Raw genomic sequence first — 21,768 nt, 5'->3', positions numbered from 1 at the left:
ATGATTTCCCATCCCTACGATGGTTCCCCCTGCCAACAATTTCCCATCCCAACAATGATATTTTTGGGGGGAGGTGATTTTTGTGTCCGAGGGGAAGGGATGGGGCCGGCACCGGTGACCCTGCGATGCCGACATGTGTGTGCTGCCCCGTCCTGCCTCAGAGATGGGGATGGAAGGGTCTGGGGTATTTTTGAGTTGTTTTTGTCCTCCCCCTTTCTGTCCCAAGGGGCAACTGCTGCTCCCAGCTATGGTGGAACCGTACCGGTACTGTGTGGCCATGATGGGCAGCCCGTGGGGTGAGCCTTTGTGGGGGTCCGCAGGTGGTACTTGTGGGGGTTGCTCCTAGTGGGATGGGGGATGCTGGTACTGGGAGTACCAGTACGAGCATAGGGTGGGGATGCTGGTACTAAGGCAGGGATGCTGGTACCAGTGCTGGCACAGGGTGGGGATGCCAGTACTGGGGCTGTGGTGTTGGTGCTGGGGTGAACCAGGGTGCTGGTGCTGGTACTGGGACAGTGATGCTGGTACCAGCACAGTGATACTGGTACTGGGTCAGTGATGGCGGTACTGGGGCGGTGATGGCCGAACTGGGGCGGCGATGGCCGAACTGGGGCGGCGATGGCCGTACTGGGGCGGTACTGGGGCCGTACTGGTCGGTGATGGCGGTGCCGGTTGCGGAGCTGTTGTATCCACCTGTGACCGCTAGGGGGCGCAAGAGCCTCAGGCGCTGTCGGGCGGTGGGCGTGGCCTCTCGGGGGGGGCGTGGTCTGTTCCATGGGGGCGGGGCCTCAGTGCGGTTTCGCCGGCGTGGACGGCGGCCGCGCGGGGTCAAGGTGGCGGAAGCGGAAGTGTCGTTTGACGGGCGGGGGGACCGGCGCCATCGCCATCGCCATCATGGTGGGCAGAGGGGCATCCCGTGTACCGGACCGGTGAGTGCGTCTCCCCTGTCTTCTCCTCACGCAGCTCCGCGGCTTTCTCCAGGCCTAGGGGCCTCCCGGGAGCTGCCCTGGCTCTCTGCGGCGGCGTGGGGCCCGGTGCTGCCGGCAGCCGCGGGGCTCGGCCGGGCCCTGACAGCGGCGGCGCTCCGTGGCTCATTACATTGAACGTATGGCAGCCCTCGGGCAGCGGGGAGCCGTAGCTTAAAGCTTGGGAGACTTCGGGGTGGGGGGGTGAGGGTCCCCGGGCCTGGGGGTTTTGAGGGTCCCCGGGCGGGGCCGGTCCCCGGTTCAGCCGTTTAACGCCTCCGTGTTGCGGGTTTTAGGTGGACCGACTATCTCCCGCTGGGCAGGAGGATGCCGGGCACCCGCTTCATTGCCTTCAAGGTCCCCCTGAAGAAGGTAAGCGCCCGCTGATGCCCTGGGATTGTTTGAGGTGGAAAGGGGCCACGGGAAAGCATCACTTTGTGGAGAATCAATGAGCGAATTCCTTCCAAAAAACGAGAAGGAGTGTCACTAGGTCATTTTGTTGTTTATTTTTGGTAACTGGATCATAACCTGCGGGAAAGAGGAGCACAGCACGGTAGCTGCTGTTTGAGCAGTCAGAGCGTGTGACAGGATGGCGGTGGCATTCATGCTGTGGGGGTGACCAGGAATGGCTTCTGGGGGTCTTTGGCAGCTTTCTGGGTGCCAGCAGCACTGCCCAGGCACTCCGGATACAAGGAGGTCTGTGCGGGTCGGCTCTGTTAGGGCAGAAGGGGTGCTGCGGGCAGCCCCCGCTGGCACTGCCAGGTGGCCAGGGGCTGTGCAGTGTAGCCCAACGAGTGCAGTGCCAGAGCTGAGTTTTGGGAGCGGAGGCTGTGAGGGGTCAGTGTGGCAGCACCGCTGCCCACCCGGCTGTGCCTGGAGGTCCCTGCCACTGCGTGCTGGTGTTGTCCCACAAATGGGGTTCATTTACCCAATGTGCAAACCAATAACACACAGAGTCGAGGTATTTTCAAATGAATTTCATTGATGTGCATGAATGGGTGCCTGTCTCAAGACAGCACACCTTTGTCTTAAAAATCCTTGCATTTATATACTTAATTAATACATATTCATTGTTATTTTCCTTAACGATTAGTTCTTTCTTCTTCGCCCCTCGTGTAAATTAGTGCACAGACTCAGTCTTCTTCCTTCATTGTCTTCTTTTGAGTTGGTGGTCAATGAGTCGGTGGTCACAATCTCCCCCTGTAGGAATTACCTTTTACCTACTTCTTCCCTAATCTTGGCAGTTCCAAGCGGTTCTTCAAGGTTTATTGACCAGACCACAATCCATTACCTTTTCTGACATAAACATAAAGCCCCATTGTCTAGTAGTTAGTTGCTAAACCCTAAATCATGTCTAGTTATTGTTTCCCTATTTTAAATATTAACTGATGGGGGCTCTACACAGGACCTTAGCAGCTCCCTGGTTATTTCAATCATATTATACATATTAACTGATAACACTGGGGCGAGCTCTGCTCCAGAGTGGTTTGAGTGCAGCAGTTATGCCTAAAACAAACACTGTGGGTCATGTCCGTGGGGGTTGCAGAGCTTGTGATGGGGAGCAGTGCTGTTTGCTCACCTCCGTTTGAGCTGCAAGCCTATTTTATAGCACGTTTGTCATGCTGCAGCATTTTGCCACAGTATGAAACCTTCAGTCAGTCCTGGAAAGCCTCAGCTGAACAGTCCCAAAGCAGTGAGGGCCTGAGCGCATCCTGGTTTGGCTCGGTGTAACTTGTGTGTCAGTCTGCGTCTGCCTTTGCTCGTTGCCTGCGTCTTTCTCTTTGAAGGGATGATCTGTGGGAGGTTCTGGAGCATGAACCTCTTCCCACCAGTCGCAATGCACCTGCATTTAATGTCTGCTCTTAAACGTTATATCCCCTCAGAGCTTTGATCATAACCTTCATCCAGAGGAGAGATTTTCCCCTCGTGACCTCATTAAGAAAATCAAAGAGCAGAAGGAAGAGCTGGGCCTGATCATCGACCTGACGTACACAACTCGCTACTACGGGCCAGAGGTCAGTCTTGGTCTTACTGTCAGGGGAGTGAAGGTCTGTGTAAGCCCTGATATTGCTGATAAAGTGGAAGATGTTTCTTGCAAGAAGATAACTTTAAAGAGTGTGATGCACTTGAATTCTCTGGCAGGGGATCTCTAATTGATAAGAAATCTCTAATTGATAAGAATACTCATGCTTTTTCTGGAAATTATTGACTTACTTTCTTGTAGGAGCTCCCAGCCACACTCTGCTACTCAAAGATCTTGACAATGGGACATGAAATACCAAACAGGCACACCATTTTTCAATTCAAATGCGTTGTAAAAAAGTTTTTGAGAGACAACAAAGACAATGGTAAGTGTGGATTTCCCTTACGTTGCTGTTGTTGGGAAGGGCACTGCAGACTTGGAGGCCAGGGATGTTTTAATGAACAGCGTGAATTTTTTTTTCCTTCTCTTGGCATGTGAATGTCAAGGCAGTAAGGTCGGTTTGTTATGGTAAAGGAATTCATGCTGGCTCTCTGATAATTTGGCACCGAGCTGAGTTTTAATTGAGTTTGAGACTCCATCTCTAGACTGGCTGTAAATACTGACTGCTTTTTTGGTAGCGGTGTAAGCAGCAAGCTGTTAGTGCCTGGGAAATGTGGGATAGCTTTTTGTGGAGCTTTTAAATACATCCTCCCTGCAGTGAGCTGTGTGACCATGCAGATGAGTCACAGAATTAAAATGAGTTAATGAGCTGAATTGGTGGCGCTAATTAGACATTAATATAGTGATGTTGCGTGATCATTTCTGTTGATTTACACTGGTGTCGCTGTTGGAGGGCGAATGCAAATGGGCTTGTTCTGGTGGGATTTTGGAGAAAAAGCACTTAAATATAACCTGATTGTTGTGCGTTACAGATAAACTCATCGGAGTTCATTGCACGCATGGCTTGAACAGAACTGGCTACCTGGTTTGTAGGTGAGTCGTCCTTAGTCAAACTGAGTTAAGTGGTGGCATTGCCAGCTTCTTGTTGCTCCAGGAGGAAATAGTGTTGCACCAGTAAAACAAGAGTCAAGTGATCTGTGTAGTCCCAGACTTGCAACGATTTAAAGCTTTTCAGTTTCGGGAAGGTGGTTGTTAGGGGGCACTTTTTATCCCTGATTTCAGCAGACCAAATGCTGATACTTCATTCTGGCATGTAAATAGAAGCTCTAAAAACTTCCCAGTTACTCTTTCTTTTTGAATCATCGCTAACCTGACAATGTTTCCATAGTTAATTGTGTAATTAGAGCTTTCTTGCTGATCTGTTCAGGTACCTGATTGATGTTGAAGGAATGGACCCAAATACTGCAATAGAGTGTACGTATGTGTATGTTCTTGTTCGATGTGAAATGTTTATCGTGGACCTGTGGTTTTAGATGGCCAAAAGGTTTGGGCTAGCTCCAGGGAGGTAACTGTGTTTTAGCTGTGTGTGTGTTTTCCTGTCATGTAGAATGGGAGCTGGAGGAGGGGAGGTGTTGGGGGTTCTTTGAGATAATTGGAAAGAAGAAATTAAGTTTACGGCCTGACTGTGGAGCTAACCAGAGTTGAGTGAACGTGGGGGGGCACTGAGCACAGGTTGGATCGAGCTGTGCTGCAGCTCTGCCTGCGTGTCTGCCTTGTCACAGGCTGTTGTGCAAAGAGTGGTATGCTGAGTGGAATCACCCTATGTGACCTGAGTGTTGGAAGTATTGGTTGAAGGGGTTAAAACCCTTCTAAAGGGTTTAAGTGCTCTGCAGCCCCAAAGATGACTTGTACAGAGCATCATCGTAACTCAGACCCGTCTCTCTCCAGTGTTCAACAGAGCTCGAGGGCATCCTATAGAGAGAACCAACTATATCCAAGATCTTCGGAAAAGATCTGTAAAAAAGTAAGTTTTTTTGTGTGCATGAGTGAGTGCATATGCCCAGGGAGAGCTGCTGTCAAGCAACAGATGTTAAATGTGACTAGCTCCTAGGAAGGGAGGTAGAATGGGTCAGTGGGTAAGGAGGAAGGTGGGCATTTGGAAGACCTGGGTTTAAAGACCTCCACAGGCCTGCTGCCCTTCCTTTTTTCAGGGAACAGTGATGCAAAGGGCTGGGTTTTTTAAGTGTAAAAGAGCTGTTGTGATTACTTGGTGAATGGTTTGTGGACACAGTCAAGACATACAGAATTCTTCTTAAGGAGCTGCGGACTAAAGAATTTGGGTTCGGGCCCCTTCAAAGAAAAAGCCGGCGCTACACCAAACACTAAAAAGCAGATGGCCAAACATCATCCGCATCGTTCGAACCAATCCCCCTTAGCGGTACCCAGGTAGGTTTTTGCTTCTTGCCTCTGTGCATGCTGTTCAGCTGAACAGATGGAACAAAAAGAGCTGCTTTCTCACTTTTAAGAAACTTAAACTTGGATTTTTACAAGCCGCAACTCACACAAGAGAGCGCCCGTTGCCTTGCTAGCTCTGCTGTGGGGGAAAAAAACCTCCCTGAAACTTGTCTAGAGCCGATGTTGAAGTGTTCCTTGTGTCTGCAGCAGCAAAGCTCTTTGCCTCTGAAGAACATACTTGTGCCTATAGATGCAGAGTAACGTAACTGACAGTGTTGGCGCTAGTTCCCAGCGGAGCTGAAAGGTTCTCAAGCTGTCTGAGAGCTTTCAGGGCCAAGAGGACTTTGAATTGGGTGCCGAGCGAGGCAGCTCTTCCCTGAGAGTGAAGCGGTAACTCTCTTTCTGTTCATAGGCTCCTCCCGTCTCAGCAGGGATGGCAGGGGAACAGTGAATGCAGGTAAAGAGCTTCCTCTTGACCTGGGGCGCGCGTCCTAGATGGGAGATGACCTCTGGCAGCTCCTAGCTGTGGGGGAGCTCCGAAACCGTCTTGGGAGCAGATGCGTGGTAGCCAGTGCCTGCTTCTGGCGGAGCAGTGGGTCGTTCAGCCCCGCTCTTCAGGGGCGTGCAAAATGTTTCCTGCTGAAAAGTTCCCTTACTGTAAGAAATCGGCACGTAGGAAATAAGCTGCTAGCTGGGTGTTCTTCCTGGGTGTCGCATCGTTCAGGCTGTAGCAAAAGGGACCGGGTGAATGTGGAGGGATCGAGGGGATTCACAGCCGGCCCTTTCGGGTTCAGCGTACAGAGAGACTGAATAGGGCCGTGACTTCTGGCACTGACTTCTGAATTTTTCTTCCAGAAACTCCAGCAGCGCCAAGAAGAACCGCAGGCGAGGCGCCAAGGCGCAGGCACGACACCAGGAGCTGGCATGCGAGCACGGAGCGACGGAGCAAAGGCAGCCACGCAGTTTGGCAGCGAGGAACTGTTGGGTTTCGTTGCCCGCTAAGGAGTGGCACAACGGACTGTCCTTTCCCGCCCAGAGCTCCCACCTCTGCCCATCCCAGGAAACGCGAGCGGCCAGGAGACGCAGGCGCCGGCATAGGAAACCTGTTGTGACGGCGTAGGGAACGTTGTACGCAACAGAAGCCCGTCCAGGGCTGCATCTTCACCCTGGAGGAGCTCCGAGATGGGTCTCTCACCGCTTGAACGAGCGGCTTTGCCGTAACTTCCACCAGCAGTTGGGAACTGCAAACGCAGATGTTCTTAATCTTAACACAGCTCTTTTTTAAAAAATTTTTTCCTCCCCGCCCCCCCTCCTGTCCTTGATACTTTTACAAACCTCACAGAAATTTTTTAATCCTATGTCATAGCGGAGTCGTAGCTCCGCTCCTTGAGGGATGTGGAGAATAAACGTGGACCCAAATGCAGCTGGAATAATCCTAAAGAAACATCCTCCGGAGCGTCCCTTTTAACCTTCAACAAAAAGGGCTTTTCCTTGATTTCCTCAATACATAACAAGAAATAAGATTCGGCCTGAAACTAGGTGATTTTTTTTTTTTTTTCCGCTTTTCACCCACTTTTGCTGAAGTAAATTTCCGCAGTGCGTAAACCTCGAGCCCCGGTTGTGGAGCAGTTCTTTCCGCCCCGGGGATGGGCCTGACGAGCCCTGCAGGATGCGCTTCGGCTCTCACCCGAGCGGAGGGTTGTTGGGCGGTGGCCTTTAGCCACGCGACCGGACCGTTTTGGGGTGAGAACGGGTGTTTTCGGGGTGAGAAGAGAGCGGTGCAGCCGGGAAGGGAGCTGCCCCTTTAAGGGTCAGGGCCGGCCTCTGACGTCATGACGCCGGGCTTTCCGCTAAGGGAAAGGAAGCGGCCCTTCGGTCGGGCGGAAGCGGGAGCTGGCTGCGTCGTGCCCGGATGTCGCGACGCCTTTTGATTGGCTGCTGAAAGCAGGGGGCGGGGCGGGGCGGAGCCATCGGCGTTTCGGCAACAACCCGGAAGCGCTGAGGGGAGGCGGCGGGTGGCGGCGCCTTCCCGGCGGCAGGTCAGGGCCGGGCCCGGGCACTGGGGTCTGCGGGGGGTCCTTCCTCGCTTGAGGGGCCAGGGACTGGAGGGAAGGCTGCTTTGGGGATGGGAGGGGGCCATTTCTCTCCTGGTGGGCCGGGCGAGGCGGGCTCCGGTTGGGGGAGGGGGGGGTCGTCTCGTATCGGGGTTCCCTTCGTGGGGCTCCAGCCAGGGGGGCTCTGGCTGTGGGTATCTTTCCCTTTAGGAAGTAGGATCTGGTTTGGGGCTCCCCTTGCACTGTTGTGGGGAGCTGGGAGCCCGTGGGGGCTTTGGTTGGGGGATCTACTTTTTTTAGAGGGGAAGGGCGGGCGGGGGGGGGGCTGTTCTGGGAGTGACAGACAGTGCTGGAGGGCTCCTCTACTCTCCCTTGCAGGGGAGGGGCTGTGGGAGTTCTGGAGAGCTCTGATTTGGAGGGTGGAGTGGGTCTTCCTCTCTCTTGGTGGGCAATGGCTGGGGGGGGTCTGTAGTTCGGGGGGCTAGCAGCTCAGGGTGAGTGGTTTGCGTGCTTTCTTTATCTTGAGGGCTGCTGTGGGAATTAGAGGGGGAGCCCTGGGTTGTGAGCACCGGGAGTTACAGTGTGTGAGTGGTGTCTCTTTTCTCCTGGGGGAGAAGGACTGTGGAACTTGGCAGCGGGGCTTTGGTTTGGGGAGATGGCTCAGAGCTCTGGCTTGGGAGAGCAATTGAACCCACCCCGCCCAGTAGAAACATCAGTGAGGAGCAGAAGCTGAAGCCCACTCTGAGCTGTGGTTCTGTCGCACCCCATAAGTGAGCGCTTTGGCACGGCAGCCTCTGGCAGGACCGAATCTCACAGCCCTTATTTAGGGCAAGAGGCCTGTGGAGGCTCTTTCAGGATATGGGCTGAGAAATGTGGGCTTGCCTGCCTTAAAAAAGGGGCTTCTGCTCCAAGGTAGCCTTAGAAAGGCAACTCCTCTGACAGTCAGGATCCTCAGGCAGTGCCTAGCTCAGCTTGGGACCTTTCCTCTGTTTAGGAAGGAGCCACGGTAAATCATGATGTTGTGTATGTGGCAGTCACGTTGCTGGAAGGCTTGCAAGGTGCTCTGGATTCAGCGCTGTGATTTCATAGAGAGTTTAACCCTTACACTGGTCTGGGATGGCTTTTCCAAGGGAAAACTGCTTTTGGTGTGGGGGAAAGAGCATTGCGGAGCATTTCTGGGCTCGCTGCTCCTCAAACAGTCTTGACGCTTCCTCTGCTTCGAATTTATCGTCTTGTGCCACGGGGCTGTGGGTGAGAAGGGGTTTGTCGGAGCCAAGCAGGAGGCAGACGCATGGATCAGGTCGAGGTGCATTCCTGGGGTGACGGGCGTGCCTCCTGCAGCACGGGGGAGAGAGGGATTGCAACTGTGCCCGGGCGAGAGCAATTTGGGATTGAGCTTGTTGGGTAAGGACAGATCTGCTGAGCAGCAGCAGCTGGAAGGTTGGCCTTCAGCTCCATCCTCTTCTTACTGCTGTGTAAGCAAAGTGGTGAACGCTGCCGTGTTGAAACCCCATGTAAAGCTGCTTCTGCTTGAGTCTGAGTGAAACACTTTGGCCATCTCAGCCCAGACTAGTAGTGACCAGCACTTGTTCTGTTGTGTGGAGAGACAATTGGGAAGGAAGTGCTGCTTTGGGTAGGATGTGAATGGGTCAAACCCTAGCTTGAAATTGGTTACCAAGGACTGAACTAGAATTTGTGGCTGCCTTTCAGGTAATAAAGCTAAATATCCAAGCACTGTGCCCAAAAAGAGCTGGACTTCTCCCGGATTCCTCCCTCAGGACCTAGCTTGGCCCATGTATTAAATGCTTTTCTGCTGAGGGGAGGTGATTTCTGTCAAGGAAAGACAGTCCTGAGGAGACTGGAGGAGTTACCTGGTTTACGCTGGTTTTGATGCACTTGACTTTACTCCCACCACAGAGTTCGTCAGCCTTGCGGCAGCTTTGATGTGCGTCATTATGCCTGACCACGCCGACGTCAGCCTCCCGCCGGAGGAGCGAGTACGAAGACTGATCCAGGTGGGAAGCGCTGTGGAAGTGAATGAGGACATCCCACCACGACGCTACTACCGCTCCGGAGTGGAAATTCTCCGCATGGCAACCGTTTACTCGGAGGAAGGCAATATCGAGCATGCCTTTATTTTGTACAACAAATACATCACGTAAGAGTAGCATTGCTTCGTTTGCAAGTAACCTGTGTCGATACAAGGGGTTGTGGGTTTGGTATTGCATGTTTTGAGCGTGTCTAAACACTGTGAGGCCTTGCTGAGCTGGAAGAACTGGGTTCTGTCCAGAGCTCTGCTCCTTTTGAATTTCGATTCCCACAGAGGTGAGGATGCAACTGGTTAGACTGACGAGGAGATGTCATAAAGGTGTGAGGTACAAACCCACAAATGCTGCTCACCTCTTTGAAGGAGGGTTGTAGAAGTTCCCTTTGAAACCAGGCTGATCTTGTATTCCTCTGTCCCTCTGCTAGTGGAGACTCCTGTCAGCAGGAGGGAGGTTTTGTCTCCCTGCATATCAAAGCTTCCTGGTGTTTTATCACTGCAGAGTGGCTAGATTGGCCTCGATTGTCGCTAGGTGGGCCGTGACATCATACGGATTAGCAAGGATCCGTGGTGGAGGATCTCGGTATCAGGTGTCTACCTGGAAAGGATCTAGGCTGGTTGGTGGTTTCTCTAATAAACTGCCTTTGGAGGGGAAGCCTGCTTTATGCTTAAGTTACTACAGCCTCTTACAGCAGGCAGTGAGTTCCTTCTTCAGGTGGAGGGACCGGTTGTATGTTTAGTTTTACATCTCAGGTAGAATATAATCCCTCCCCAAAACACACACTCATACACCCAAGCCATTCCTTGGAGGGATGTGGGGAGGAGTTCTGGGTCGAAAGAACCTGATCCCAATCAACTGGTGAGTTTCTTGGGTACAGAGTGCCCTTCTAGAAAGCCCCAGATCATATATAAACCCAGCCAACACCCTGTTTGGTGTTTCAGGTGCCAGGTCTCCAGCTGTAGGGTCTACATTCTGTGTAGACAAGTGCTGAGCCACATATTCTCGCTGTCATCTCCGCAGCTGCCCAGAAATGAGCCATCTTGGGTCTGAAACCCCGCTGCTGTGCCTGCCGAGCCAAAGCATACGCCGTGCTAACGTGGTGACGTGGTGTCAGGTCTGGATTATGTCTGAGCAGCCCAGAGTATGACTGGAGCAAACATGTGCCCTTCTGTGTAGCTGTGCCTGTGGGTGCTTAAAGGGCTGAAAACTGTGATCCTCAGAAAATATCCCAATGGCATGGAGATTCCTGTTCCTGTAGGTTTTTTGACCAAAAGCCTGTCCCTCCCGCTTTTGCCCAGTGCCACTCTGGTATGGTCTCTGCTGTGCCCACGCTACCTGCTTATCCAGAATGTGGTTGGCATCTCCGTGGGCATTTTCTCTCCCTGCCCCCATGTGCAGGGTTCCTGCCCCTTAAATCCAATGCATTTTTCTCTGATTAGCTTTTCTTCCCGCCTTGCACTTCCTGAGCTTTTATGGGCATTGTAGCGAGTGCCGTGGGAGGCTGCACAGGGAGCTGGGAAGTGTAAAACTCTCGGGAAGATTTCCAGGCTGGTTACATAGCTGGGGCCAAAGGAGAAACTGTTTAACTAAACAAATGAACTAAAAGCACCTTTGCTGTTTCATTATAGCAATGATAGGTGCTGGCATGTTTTCTCTCCAGCAGCTTTCAAATGCTCATGGTGTTTACGTTAGCCTGGCTGCTGGGCTACCAGGAAGGTGAAAAAACCTTCCCTTGGTGTGATTTCTCCAGTGCTGATGAATATGAGCTGTTGCCCTGGATTGTCCAAAGATACAAATTTAATGTCACGGTCTCATTTCTTTAAATGAAGATCTGAAGCTGTAGCTCAAGTGGTAGGCTTGATGGATGGTTTTCGAGATGTTCTTCCCCAAGGGGCACGATCCAGAAGGCAAGAGCAGGGCACTGGTAATTGGAGCCTCTCACGGGACTTGCTCTGCTCTCCCCTTTCTAGGAAGGGGACTGGAATTCTTCCCCCAGTGCTTCAGCCCACATCTGCAGTTTGTGCTGTGGCTGTCCTTTCTCAGAGCCCGGCTCCCTGCCGGAGTGTATGGCCTAGTGCGGGGGCTTTCTCCATCAGGCTGTGCCTTTGGGAAGGGGAGGACTCCAGCCCTGAGAAGTACGTGAGAGGTTTTTAGCATGGTGTGTTTGGTGGGAGTGAGCACATCGTCCTTGGGAGTGAGGTGTGGTCTGTGTAGCTTTAGGAAGCTGGTTTTCTCTTTATTTCCCTATACAGCACTCCCCAAGGCTGACCTCAAGGCCTGAATTACACGATGAGACTTGTGTCTTGGTGCCTGATTTGGACAGCCATCAGCTTCGAGACAGTCTTGTCTAGTCATGGGCTAATCTCAAGATGGATCTGCACTGGGATTCCCATTGAGGCAGCCATTTTCCTGCTTGGCCTTCAGCCACCTGCTTGATCTTGTGCAGATCGTTTGGCTGCACAGCAACGATCTTTCCCACGGGGAGACAAAGCTTGTTGCCCAGCCCTCGTGGGGGGGGCAGGAGGGTGGCACGGCTATCTCTAAGAATAACCAGTCTGGACTTTTAACACATGTGTCTTGTCACCTTGTAAGACATCTGCTTGCTTGTCTTCTTGAACAGCTTCTTCTGTGTTGATCTGAGTGGATGTTTTCCTTGAATCGCCATCAGGCACACTAGGTTTGATTTTGCTAGAGCCAAATAAGAAAGAAAAAAAAAATAAGATGGGGATTTTCTGTGGTGTTTGGGCTCCTGGTTTGCCTGCGTGGCTGTGAGCTGCTAGGATTGGCTCCAGGGGTTTGCGTGGGGTGTTGCAAGGGACTCAAGAAATGCCGGCTTGGCATGCGTGCCGTAGCAGCGCTTAAAAATAGCCTGTGATGTGGCTGCTCGGTGCCAAACAGCTGCTGCTCATAGTGGACTCGGGAGCAGGCGGAGGTTTCAACAAGCCCAAAACTCCTGGCGTTTCAGTCTTGCCAAGCCTCAGCTGGGCTGTCGATAGGAAACATGAACTGTTCCTGCCCTTCCCCTGCCTCCAACCCCAGCCTGCTGCTGCCTGGTTTTGCCCCAAAGTTTTCCTCTGGCTGCCTGAGTCCTCGTCTCATCCTGCTGCCCACTTTTTCCCCCCTTCCTGACTTGTGGAAACCCAGCTGTCTCTGCTGGTTTTTCCATCCTCCCCAGGCCAGCATCTGCTCTTAATCCTTCTTAATTAATCCCTTCCATTTTAATCTGCTAGCTGTTGGCAATGATCACAGCCTTGTTTTGTCTCCTCGACACAGTGACCTACTTCACAACCACCAGCCAGGAGTGGGGACCTTGCTCGGTGTTTCGGATTGAGCGACAGCTTCTCCGTGGCTCCGGGCTGTGACGTGGTTATGCTGATCCTGTGGTCTCTGGCGAGAGCATCCTCACGCTCTCCGTGGCAACCAGGAGCCTTTGGGGGTTGCAAAAAGTCCTTCCTTTTCCCAGAGGACTAAGGTTTTGAAGCAGCTGGGTTTATTTACTGCACACACAGAGGCTTCTCAGCGTGAAGAGTGTTCTCACTCTGTCCCCCCTGAGTTTTTCCCGCTTGGCTCTGCTTGGTTGGTTTGTGCTGCTCCCTGGGGCATGGTCTAGTCCTCACTACCGTTATTACTTGTGCCTGGGCATGAGGCTTCTGTCTAAAGGAGCTGGAGAGCATCCTCCTTCAGATGCTAAAGTGCTGTAGCAAAGAGCCACGAAGGAGGGCAGGGTTTTTTGCGTTATGCCTACAGGCTTTGTGGACACTCGGAGCACGTACAGCTCCACTTGCAGGAGACAAGGACTCAGCTAAGCTCACCGTGAGCTCACTCTGAGCACGCAGTCAGCAAGTGTGCCACGGGGGACTTGTTTGCAGAGGTAACTCGGGGATGGCTCAAACCTGGGGAGCCTCATAGAGCTGAGTCAGCATGAATTGCCCCATGTCTGCGGGCTTTTTTCCTTGTTCTAGTGCTTGCAGTACTCTTTCTCTGCATCTTCACCACTGTGTCCTGCAGAGCTCCCTGGAAGGGGGAAACAGTTATCGCGTTTGCAGAGGAGCCAAAGATTAACCTGTTCGTAGTTGTGCTGGGAGCGGGATGATGTTGAGCTCAGTCTTGATTTCCCTCCCAGAAGTCTGCACAGAAATAGCCCTGCTGCCTGAAATATTGCCCTGACCTTCTGGGGTGGTCGGGCCACAGAGCCAAAAGGCTCCTGACGCAGCAGCTGGGGATGTTGCTAACTTGCTTTTAGCTTACCTTCAAGTTTTTTCTTTTCAAGGTCTGAATTAGTTTCCCGATCTCTTGCACAAACTGTTTGTTCCTCTGTACAGAAGGACGGTGTGAGCACTGAGTCAGCCGAGTCCTTGAACTTGTGTGTAATCCCCTTGGACGCTTGCAGAGGTGTAGGCAGGTGCCCAAGGACCTTCCTGAATCGCTGTCAGTGTCCTTGGTGTTTTAGACTGGCTTATTAATGTTTCTGTTCAAAACAAATATATTTATCCCTGAGGATCATCTCCAAAGTCCAGGTGGAAGAAAAATCTCCTGTGTGAGGCGCTCCCCTGGGACTGAGCGAGATCTCCAGTGTCTCATGAAGAGCTCAGAAGGCCATTATATGATGGAGGGTTTCCTGCAGAAAGGCAGATGACTGCCCTGACTGTGGGGAGCACGAGGCCCAGGAGGTGGCAGAGCAAGGGGACAGTGCTGGAAGGGAACTATCTGTACCCCCAAAATGTCACTTGCTATCTTGTATTTGTCCCTTTCTGCTGTGATTCAGAAGTGCAGTTTCTCTCCTGTGTTTGCAGGCTCTTCATTGAGAAGCTGCCGCAGCACCGTGATTACAAAACTGCTATCATACCCGAAAAGAGGGAGACGGTGAAAGTAAGTAGTAGCATTGCCAAGTCTTCAGTGGCTGCTGTCGGAAATGTTTTGGGGTCGTCGACTTTGGGTTTTCATGGCTCTGGGATGAGTGATCCACACAAATGCTGAGAAGCCTTGGCTTGACCAGGCAGTCGTGACCCCTTGGGAGTTATGGTTTGGGGGATTCTTACCCCGTTACACTTGCGCTGGGCTGGCTGTGGTTGTCCAGTTTACTTTCTATTGAGCACTGGGGTGTCCTTTCTTTCCTGTTAAACTCCTTGCTTTTTAAAGACCACGTGGCTTTTCTGTGCATGGTGGCTGGATGCTCCATGTGGTGCTCCTCAAGGGATTTGCCAGGGGATCCTTGGAGATTGCTCACAACCGCAAGAAGCTACCGCTCCTCTGCTCAAAATTGACTGGAAGAGCAAAGGACAACGCTGCCTAAGCTCTTGCTCAGTATTGTCGGCAGTGCTGTCTGTGCCACCCAGCTACAACGTGCCTGTCTGCAGCCTGCCAGCCTGTCTGAATGTGGTGGTGGAGCTGCTCGGCCCTTCCTGCCTTGTGAACAAGTGGATGGTTTATAATCTTTGGGTGCTACATGTCCATTGATTCTTGCATCTGTTCAAGTCTTGTTTTTCTTGCCTTGGGGCTATCGCACTCTTATGACTGTGTTTCCTCCCTTCAGAAACTGAAAGAAGTAGCCTTCCCCAGAGCTGAAGAGCTCAAGGAGGAGCTGTTAAAGAGGTACGCCAAGGACTATGCTAAGTACAAGGAGCAGAAGGTGAGTGAGAGGAGACAGGAGGCCTGTGCTCCCCAGAAGACCCTCAGCCACCAAGGTTTGGAAGAGGGCAGGTCTCCAGGGCTCCCTGGGTGCTTTGAAATATGAAGTCTGGGTAGCCCCATCTTGCAGGGTCCAGCCTCATCACCTGCAGCACAGGGCTGTCCCAATAATATGTCTGCTGCCATTATGCAGGTGAATCTGTCAGGCCTCCCTGCATCTCTTCATTGTGCATCCTGGAGGCAGTCTGAGCTGGGATTGTTGTTTGGTTGGTTTTTTCTCTTTGTCCCAACATGAAGTCTAGGTGTTAGGATCCAGAAACTCAGCAGGCAGTTGGTAACAGCACGGGCAAGGATCTGGGGTTCTGTGGGCTAAGCAGAAAACTGCCGTCAGTTTTGCTGCAGACAAGTGCAATTTTTGAGATGGGATAGAGGGAAATTAACCTGGAATTATATTTCTGTGGAAGAGGGAGGGTAAGGCAGTAGTTTTACTGCCCTGGTCTAGCTGGCTGTCCTGATGGAAGTGTGGATCTCTGTTTTGCAAGCTGAAGCTTCCTTGCAGGGAGTGCTGTTTGCTGGTTACCTTTTGCAGACCCTTTAGAAGCAGTCTGGGATTGCTGAGGGTCTGCAGTGCATAGGCTTCGTATTCTGCCTTGGGCTAGCATTCCCCTGTTTGCTGATGTTGGCGTATTTCTCCTTGCAGAAGGAGGAGGAAGAGGAATTTGCACGCAACTTGGCTTTGCAGCAGCAGCTGGAAGAGGAGAGGAATCGGGTAGCCCTGATGAAGCAGCAGCAGGCAGAGCAAGAGCAGTTTCATGCCTTCGAGGAGATGATTCGACGACAGGAGCTGGAGAAGGAACGTCTAAGGATAGTGCAGGAATTTGGAAAGCCAGAGCCAAGTCCTGAGTCTCTGGATGGACCCCTCATCCCTGGCGTGGAAAAGCCCCCAACTGATTTAATCCCAAAGGTTCCCGTCTCTCCAGTTGACCCCGCAAGTCCATCAGCAGGGACTGTCTCATCCAAACCTCCCGTTGTGGACAGATCTTTGAAACCTAGTGCTTTGGGGAGCACGGAAAACAGTTAGTACATCTCAGTGCACCCTTCTCCCTTGCTGGGGCTGAGCCAAACATGGCTGAGGAGCTGATTTGTCTGGAACGCTCTTGGAAGTATCTGATCATGGCTCCATCCCTTCTGGGGGTTTGGCCTTCCAAGTCACTGGATGTTCTCCCCGTTGTCCAGTAAAGGTTTGCAGGGCTGGGGAGAACTGTCTCCTCTTGGGAATCGGTCCCCCATCGTTCTCCAGCCCAGTCACTGCTGATCTAGATTCTACAGCCTGTTTGGCTTTTTCTAGATCCAAATACGTGTTGGAGATTGGGGTTTAGTTACTGGCTAGGCTGACCGAATTCTCCTCTTCTGCCAAATATGGCTCCAAAATACTGATTGGGACATTTCCAAATGACCAGTGACACATTTTACTTTAAATTACATTTTGTAAGTGTTTGTGGTTACATTTTCGTTAACAAAATCCTAGGTTTTTGACATGCTGCTGAAGGTTTCTTTCTCTCTATGTGTCTCTTTCCCTGTTTTGAAAGAGGTAGCAACTGTGCTTTATGAAGCGTCACAGTGACTTCATATATCTGCAACTGCCATTGTAAGGGTAGACATTAGAGTAGTTAATGTTTCCAGGCTGGATTTTTTCTGTCTAGTCCCTTCAGATACCGACCTGAGGGACCATTTCTCCAGCATCCCTGACTGTCATTGCTGATTGTGCTCCCATTCTCCCCACAGATGCAAGTATGGATGTCCTTCGCCAGGTCATTGTCCCTAGGGAGCTCTGCCAGAAATTCCTCCAGCTGGCTGATGCCAACACAGTCCGGGGTGTGGAGACGTGTGGGATCCTCTGCGGTAAGCTGGTAAGGTGGTAATCCTAATTAAGACCCTGGAAGTGGTGCAGGGGCCTTTTGTCAAGGTGTGCAATAGCTTTGTAAATGGCTAGAGGACCTGACTATTGCTACGGAAGGCTGTTGTGCAGTTTCACTGATGACTAGGCTTTCACGTGAGCATTAGGGATGATCAGCCTCTCCTTTTCCTCCCTTTTACGTTAGGATTTCTGCACAATGAATGAGGTGCCGGCCACCAAGTCCCTGTGGGTATTCAGCTTCCCCTCTCCTGTTGAAGGCTGTCTGCTGGGTACCTGCTTCAAGCACTCCTGCGTTGCCAGTGATAGGCAGCTCCAGTGACTTGTCCTTTTGGTACCAGCAGAACTGAGGTGTCCCAGCTATGAACTAGGACCCTCACCCAGACAAGGCTGTGCAAACACCAACTGGAGACAGTTAGTCCTCCCCCAAAAGAGTTTCCGTGTACAGGTTTCTATTGGCACCTCCAGCCTATCTCCCCTGTGTCACTTGGGGCGGCTTTGCTTGCAGAAGTTTGCTTTGAAATGAAGTTGTTTGATGTAGCAACTTTCTGCAATCCAGCTGCTTCCGGACACTTGGTGATCATTTAATTATGAGGCATCATCTTGTAGTGAGTAGAGAGATTCGCTTTCGTGGGTGTCCAGGACTTCTCTGAGCTCTTGCGGGTGCTCTGCATGGCAGAGAAAATGAAACAGAAAGCTGTGGGTCATGCTTAGACTCAGAAAATCCTGCAACCCGTTTGTCAGTAACTTGCAGTTACCATTTCTGTGACCTGTAAATGGACGGTAGATGCATCCGTGGGCTTGTTTCCAGAGCTGCCGTTCCCCTGGCTGGGCCCCTGAGTGATGAATGCAGAAGTACCGCGTTCCCAAAGCTTAGGAAATTACCTTTGCACCAGTGGGCGGCAGCAGTGTTTCCTGCTTCTGGGGTGTCCGGTGGGTAACAGCCTCCCTGTGCTGCCTTGCAGATGAGGAACGAGTTCACGATAACCCACGTCATTGTTCCCAAGCAGTACGGAGGCCCCGATTATTGCAACACGGAGAATGAGGAGGAGCTCTTCGTGATCCAGGATCAGCACGGCCTTGTTACACTAGGCTGGATCCATGTGAGTCTCTTGTTCCTGTTTCACTTCCCGACTGGCCTTGCATTCAGCTGGGAGGGAAAGGGGTGTGTGGAGCAGGGTGACGGAAGAGAATTTACTGCAGGAGATGCCATGAAGCAGGCAGCATCCTCTGGATTTCTCCCTCTGGTGCAGTCTCAGTCACTACTCACACTGCTGGAGAAATCCAGATCTGTTTGAAGTTTAGGTCCCTTCCTAAAGCATGAGGCCCTTTGAAATTGGGATATTGGGCATGAAGCTCATGATTTATCCAGCTAAAAGCTGACTCCAGAGGCACTGTTGGGGCATCCCAAGTTCCTGCTGTCAGCGCAGGGCCTCTCCCGTGATGCATCCCCGTAGTAGCGCTGCTTTTCACAGACAGCTGTGTGCTGCTCTGCTGTGGGATGTGCCAGTTCCAGATTCCTCCGCTGGCTTCAGCGCTGCCCTGCTGCCTGTCCCCGCGGAGCCTTTGGCAGTCGGATTGGTGCCAAGCAAAATGTTTGGTGCTGCTGAGTAATCTCTCGAAAGCAGCAGCTGCCTCGCAGGCTTTGACAAATAAATGCCTGCTGCGTGTGTCTGATACGTGCGGGGTGTCTGCTTTTGGTGTTAACTCTTCAGTGACGGCCCTGCAACATCCAGGCACCCTCAGGAATCCCTTTGACCTTTCTGCTGGTCTTGGCAACAAAAACTTAACAGCAAAAGGGGAAAGACCTTTCAGCACGAGTTAGGCTGTGAAATCTAGCTGTCAGACGGAGTTTGGTAAGGTGGTAGCTGTCTGTAATCGTACAACCCTTGGCCATCTTGCTGGAATGTGATATCTTGAAGTGCCTTGGCAGTATGTTACGTGCCTGGTGATGCTGTGCCTTAGGCATAGCTGCACTTCAGAAACGTGTGAAGTGCCCTGCAGGGAGACATGCATGAAAGCAAGGACAGCGTTGTGCCTTAAAGTTTGACTTTCCGTGGGGTATGGCCAGAAATATAGAGCTGCTTCTGTACCTATTCCAAATAGAAAAGAGGAGCAGATGTTTTGGGACAAGCCAAAACCATTTTCAGTGTGCAAGCATGTCCTGTGTGCCATCTGAGGAGCTGTGTCTCTTCTCTATTACAACCTTCTCTTGGCAGATGCAGTCCCTTTGGACTAGTTCTCCAACCCTGCTGGAACTTCCTCTCTTTTATGCTGCCCTGTGTTTCAGACTCACCCCACGCAGACAGCCTTCCTCTCCAGCGTCGACCTGCACACGCACTGCTCCTACCAGATGATGTTGCCAGAGTCCATTGCTATTGTGTGTTCTCCGAAATACCAGGAGTAAGTATGGATGTGGGGTAGGGAAGGCCTTTCCCTCTACCTGTGCAGCCTAACCAAAAGGTTGGGCAGGAGGTCTAGCTTCTCCGGAATGTATTGAAGCTCTATTTACCACAACCCTTCCTCTATCAGATTCCTGGTGTGGGAATAAAATGTCAAGTCACACAATGAAAGCTTTACCAGAAGAGGCTGGAAGAGCATGTGTGATTTGACAGCTCTTCTGAGCTGCTTTGGGGTATCTGGGCTGTCGTTGTCCACCCGTGAAAGGAGATGAGTCTGCAGCCGTAGGGCTGGGGAGAGGAGTGTCCTGGGCAGAGGAGAGCCCCGCAGCACGCATCTCTGCTCTCGCTCGAGATGAGCAGACTCAGGCATGCTCCTTGAAACACAGGAGGAGGTGTTTCTATTTGCAGAGGCTTGAGCTACACAGAGCTTGTGTTTTTACTCTAGGACAGGGTTTTTCAAGCTGACGGAGCATGGTCTGGAGGAGATCTCTTCCTGCCGGCAGAAGGGATTCCACCCGCACTCCAAAGACCCCCCTCTCTTCACTGTAAGTCACGCCACGAGGCAGTGGGGGCTGCAGGACCGTGAGTCAGCATATTGGACAATTCACTTGAATTTATATTTGTGGTGAGGTGCTAGGCTGTGACCCAGGACAGGAGGGTCAGCCTGGCAGGGGCTTGTCTCTTCCTAGCGTTGAGGTGCAAAAGCTTTCTAACTTGTTAGCATGTGTTGGAGGTGCGATGCGGAGCACTTCTCTGCAGAAACAGGTCAAGGCAGTGGCAAAGGCATGTATTTGAGAGAGAGAGAGATTTGTATTTGTGTCCTGCTATGGTCTCTGTGTGGCACTGGGCAGGGCACTAGTTCCTGGTCTGAGAGGGCTGTTCTGTGAAGGATGCTGGGTGCAGGTTGTGTCAGGAGGTAGAGGAGACTCATCTGAGCTCTGGGAACATCTGAATAACCCCCCGTCCCCTCTTTCTCTTCCCCTCTCTTCCAGACCTGCAATCATGTGTCAGTAGTCGAGAGAGACGTGGTCCTGATGGATCTCCGATAGGCCTCCTGCCTTAACCACTTACAGAAAACCAACTACCTTCCTTCTAGGCCTAGAGAATTTTTGTTTTTCCTCCTGTAGCAGATGATTTCTACCGTGTAGTGACCCTTCCCCTTTCTCCCCCAATAATCACGGTGAAATCGGTACCCTGACCTCAGTGGGAGCACGTGAAACCTCAGTGCCTGGCGTCAGGCTGGTGAAGTGGTGCTGAGGTTCAAGGTGTGGGGAAAGCTAACTGGAAATTCAAAGACAGAAGCTAACACTGAAGCAATTGTTTAACACTCTAATCTATGGCTTGAACAGCTGCTTGGGGTGGTTCCCTGTGATTTGCTGCAACCATGAGGTGCGGAAACCTCTTCAAGTGCTTTCCAAAGTGGGACTTGCCTGAATTAACCCATGCTTTGTTTTGCCTCTCTCTCTGGGATGCTGTGGTCTCGGTGCAGCTGGCTGGAGTAGACAAGTCTTTGCTATAGTTTAAGATTAAACCTTCCTAAGCCCTCTCACTCCACGCAAGAGCTTATTGCCGCTGAGTTGGAGTGAGTTCTGCTTGCTGGTACTCAGGTCTTTGCCTGGTGAGGTAAGAAGGGGCCCCACCTCCTTTGGGGACCCCCATTTCCGCGTTTCAGGGGAGAAGGTGCCTGGATGCGGCGCTGCTTTGCACAAGCTGCTTCATTCCAGCAGATGTGAGGGATGTCTTGTTACTTTATTCCTTTTCCTGGATGGGAGATTTGCTCCAGCACTTGGGCTGCCCAGCGAGGGCTTGGGTTCGACTTGCTGCTGGTGTTACCATGGAGGAGGATCTCGGTCTCTTGGCTGCAGTGCTGTCGTGTGAAGGCTCTGTAAGGCCATCACCTCTCTGAGACAGGACTCCAGCAGGTTTTGCCGCTTCAGTCCTCAAAGATCACAGCGCCCGATTGCCTCTGCACTTCTCAAAACAGTATGAAGTCTGTCCTTGCCAAAAACAAGCAGTCTGTGATGTCGCCATTATGCGGTACACCAGCCAGGGACCTCTTCCGAATTACTTTCCTCGGACGCCGAGCAGCGATTTTCCTTCCCTGCGCTATCCGTGCTGAGCCTTTGCCCTCGCTTCTGCCAGCGTTGAAAGCAAAGAAGCAGTATTGAAAGGTGGAAGGCATCTGGCCTCAAAGGGCTGAGCGTGATCCACAACATCTCCACATCCTCTGGCAGGATGCTCTAATGATCAGCACATGGGCGTGCGGGGAGGGGAAGAAGGCTGGAGTTGCCTTCCCACCTGGCATGCATACATACATGTTCTATATGTCAAGTCCTTGTACTTCCACATACAAAATTCTTTGGTGTACAGTTTAACACAGATGGATTGTATTATCTTGGCTGGGTTTCTTTTGCCACTTATTTTCTTTGAGCTAATTCAGT

General features: G+C 51.9%; 2 protein-coding genes across 6 annotated transcripts; both read left to right on the top strand.

The window, feature by feature from the left end:
• Positions 1–807: 807 nt before the first annotated feature.
• Positions 808–6,818, top strand: DUSP11 (dual specificity phosphatase 11). Of its 3 annotated transcripts, XM_052805314.1 has the most exons (10): positions 808–929; positions 1,262–1,337; positions 2,849–2,980; positions 3,190–3,313; positions 3,861–3,921; positions 4,256–4,302; positions 4,777–4,852; positions 5,146–5,274; positions 5,696–5,740; positions 6,139–6,818. In XM_052805314.1, exons 1-10 carry the CDS (start codon positions 895–897, stop codon positions 6,401–6,403), a joined length of 990 nt encoding a protein of 329 aa, XP_052661274.1. In that variant the 5' UTR covers positions 808–894; the 3' UTR covers positions 6,404–6,818. The 3 variants fall into 3 exon arrangements, with proteins under 3 accessions (XP_052661274.1, XP_052661275.1, XP_052661276.1); XM_052805315.1 differs by lacking the exon at positions 5,696–5,740; XM_052805316.1 differs by lacking the exons at positions 5,146–5,274; positions 5,696–5,740.
• STAMBP (STAM binding protein) lies at positions 6,705–21,725 on the top strand. Of its 3 annotated transcripts, none has more exons than XR_008237871.1 (10): positions 6,705–6,822; positions 9,255–9,495; positions 14,176–14,251; positions 14,916–15,011; positions 15,711–16,086; positions 16,796–16,920; positions 17,891–18,028; positions 19,145–19,328; positions 19,773–19,872; positions 20,320–21,725. XR_008237871.1 is itself a non-coding variant. In XM_052805312.1 (10 exons), exons 2-10 carry the CDS (start codon positions 9,281–9,283, stop codon positions 20,374–20,376), a joined length of 1,296 nt encoding a protein of 431 aa, XP_052661272.1. In that variant the 5' UTR covers positions 6,705–6,822; positions 9,255–9,280; the 3' UTR covers positions 20,377–21,725. The 3 variants fall into 3 exon arrangements, 2 of the variants coding, with proteins under 2 accessions (XP_052661272.1, XP_052661273.1); XM_052805312.1 differs by having other exon boundaries at positions 19,216–19,328; XM_052805313.1 differs by lacking the exon at positions 6,705–6,822 and adding an exon at positions 7,248–7,322 and having other exon boundaries at positions 9,257–9,495; positions 19,216–19,328.
• Positions 21,726–21,768: the final 43 nt, after the last annotated feature.

This window comes from Harpia harpyja, chromosome 13 (genome assembly GCF_026419915.1).
Source record: "Harpia harpyja isolate bHarHar1 chromosome 13, bHarHar1 primary haplotype, whole genome shotgun sequence".
Lineage (NCBI taxonomy): Eukaryota > Metazoa > Chordata > Aves > Accipitriformes > Accipitridae > Harpia > Harpia harpyja.
This window is presented reverse-complemented; position numbering and strand designations above follow the sequence as displayed.

Coding starts and splice junctions, on each gene's coding strand:
- STAMBP (XM_052805312.1), top strand. CDS start 9,281: ATGTGCGTCATTATGCCTGACCACGCCGACGTCAGCCTCCCGCCGGAG. Junction 14,252..14,915: donor AAAAGAGGGAGACGGTGAAA/GTAAGTAGTAGC, acceptor TCCTCCCTTCAG/AAACTGAAAGAAGTAGCCTT. Junction 18,029..19,215: donor TTACACTAGGCTGGATCCAT/GTGAGTCTCTTG, acceptor CCTGTGTTTCAG/ACTCACCCCACGCAGACAGC.
- DUSP11 (XM_052805314.1), top strand. CDS start 895: ATGGTGGGCAGAGGGGCATCCCGTGTACCGGACCG. Junction 2,981..3,189: donor CTCGCTACTACGGGCCAGAG/GTCAGTCTTGGT, acceptor ACTTTCTTGTAG/GAGCTCCCAGCCACACTCTG. Junction 5,275..5,695: donor TCCCCCTTAGCGGTACCCAG/GTAGGTTTTTGC, acceptor TTCTGTTCATAG/GCTCCTCCCGTCTCAGCAGG.